Source organism: Pundamilia nyererei, unplaced genomic scaffold, assembly GCF_000239375.1.
Source record: "Pundamilia nyererei isolate P.nyererei 1_Seehausen unplaced genomic scaffold, PunNye1.0 scaffold00305, whole genome shotgun sequence".
Classification (NCBI taxonomy): Eukaryota; Metazoa; Chordata; class Actinopteri; order Cichliformes; family Cichlidae; genus Pundamilia; species Pundamilia nyererei.
The window spans coordinates 198450-200759 of record NW_005187706.1 but is presented as its reverse complement, the minus strand read 5'-3'; the positions used below and the strand labels follow the sequence as shown (position 1 = coordinate 200759).

The 2310-nt window shown below is 44.7% G+C and overlaps 1 protein-coding gene across 3 annotated transcripts in view; it reads left to right on the top strand.

The window, feature by feature from the left end:
* Nucleotides 1-2310, top strand: part of ccdc142 (coiled-coil domain containing 142) — a 21567-nt gene that overhangs the window by 12183 nt on the left and 7074 nt on the right. For all 3 annotated transcript variants that reach the window (XM_005751280.1, XM_013915450.1, XM_013915449.1), the window contains 2 exons: nucleotides 1138-1315; nucleotides 1466-1576. In XM_005751280.1, the coding sequence (XP_005751337.1) occupies nucleotides 1138-1315; nucleotides 1466-1576 (289 nt within the window). The remainder of the gene's footprint in view (nucleotides 1-1137; nucleotides 1316-1465; nucleotides 1577-2310) is intronic.

The window sequence follows — 2310 nt, the reverse complement described above, 5'->3', positions numbered from 1 at the left end:
GGTGATCAGGTGATCAGGTGTTCTGGTGATCAGGTGTTCTGGTGATCAGGTGATCAGGTGTTCTGGTGATCAGGTGTTCTGGTGATCAGGTGATCAGGTGTTCTGGTGATCAGGTGTTCTGGTGATCAGGTGTGGATCTTTAAGGAATGGTGTAAGTACAGCAGCCTTTGAAGCCAGTGATGTCTGATGGGTTCTTACAAAGTCAAGTGGTTTTGTAGGTTTTGTGAATTCTGAACATAAAAACTGCAGCAAACAGCAACACATTACTAAACACGCTGTAACTGTTCAACGAAGAAGTTATTTAGGGGTTACTTTTATTCGGCTAAACTCATCAGGGTTGGGTTTGAAAATCGATTTTAGTTTCAATAAAGTGACATTCATTCATTAAGTCCTGAATCCATTTTTAAATATAAATGTGTTTTTGTCAGAAACGCCAGAATCTCAGGTTGAAGCTCACAAAACTCTTTCAGCAACCATCAAACAGCTAAAACAGCAAATGAGAGCAGGTTACAGAGTCCGCACAGAAACACAGAGCGTGGATCGTTCACCCGACGACACGGACACGCCGTCGCTGATTCTGTCGACGTCTCACAGATTCTGACGCTGCAGGTTTCATCACTCAACACTCCAACAGCAAAGCCTCATTTCTGCTGTTAAACATCGAACAAATGTAAACTTTTACAAATGATGCCAAATAACAAACTCTCAGCTGTGTCTGTAATCAGACCTCTGTAACTCTGTAACCCACAAACTCAGGTGTGAGCAGGTGACCCTGTGCCACACCGCTGGAGTGCAGCAGGTTCTCACTCCTGGCTCTTTGCTGTGTGTCTGTCTTCACTGCTCCAGCGCCAACACTTCCTGATCTTTGTCATGTTTTGCACTCAAGGTTTTGTCACTAACAGCTGCAGGTTGGACTTCCAGTCTGTTCCTTCCACAGTGACTGATCCACCCATGTATTATGAACAGGACACCAGCTGTCATGTTTGTGCTTTGGGTCGCTGTCCTGGCAAAGCAGCAGCGTGTAGTTAGTGTCATTGCTTATGAATGCTTTTATATTCGCACCAACCACACTGAAAATAAATGGCTGCTGTAATATTTCAGCAGCATCTCAGTTTATTTTACGCTGTGTTTCCAAAGGTTTTCCCAACAGTCCCAGTGAATATGCATCTCTGGCAGCTCAAACTGTGATTGGTCAAGTGTTAGAGGGCGTGGCTCCTCTGTCTGACGACGCACGAGTCCAAGCATTGAGTATAACGATGACAGCGTTCATGGAGGCATGGATGGAGCACATCCTGAGACAGAAGATCAAGTTCAGGTGTGTTTTAGAGCACAGACGGTGTTAGCCAACAAACTGATGACATCATTAAAAACAGCAGTTTGGTTCGTGTGCGTGTGACTCTTCATGTCACATGAACACAAACCATCTTCAGATGTTGACAAATGTCCTTTTGCTCTTTGTTCTTAGCGTGCAGGGCGCTCTTCAGCTGAAGCAGGACTTTGACTCTATTAGAGAAATGATCCAGTCCAACCAGTATGGTCTGTCAGCTGAGCTCCACCAGCAGCTGCTCAGCCTCCGGTATCACCATCTGGCTTTTTCTCTTATTCATTGTCATCTTCATCTCCCTGTAAATCTCTTGATTGTTAACTAATCAAACCAGTAACAAATATCCAAAACCAGCCCAAACGAGCCTACGTGTTCAATTCAATTCAATTTTATTTATATGGCACCAAATCACAACAGCAGTCGCCTCAAGGTGCTTTATGAAAGCTTAGCAGCTGTGCATACTCCACATATCTGAGACCACTGCTTTACTGTGAGCTTCAGAGTGTGGAAGCCGTCATCTTTCTAGTTTTACTGACCACCGAACGTCACATTTTTCCATCTGCAATTTTAAATCACCAATGAATCACACAGTCAGTAAATATGCAGCTTTTGGGGCTGTGGGAAGAAACGGGCACAGAGGAAGCATCCAAACTCAGACAGGTTCAGACTCTTTCTGTTATTTGGCAGTGCAGACCTCTGCACCACTGTGCCAGCTAAGAAGGAAATGAACACACTGCTGTTTGCACTGTGGACGTCATGTTCTCTCCCACTGAGGCTGATTCTACAGGGTGGGCCGTTTCTATGGATACACCGTAATAACATGGGAATGGTTGGTGGTATTAAAGTCCTGTTTGTGGCACATTAGTATATGTGAGGGGGCAAACTCCTCAAGATGGGCGGTGACCATGGTGGCCATTTAGAAGTCGGCCATCTTGGATACAACTTTTGTTTTTTCAATAGGAAGAGGACCATGTGACACATCAAAC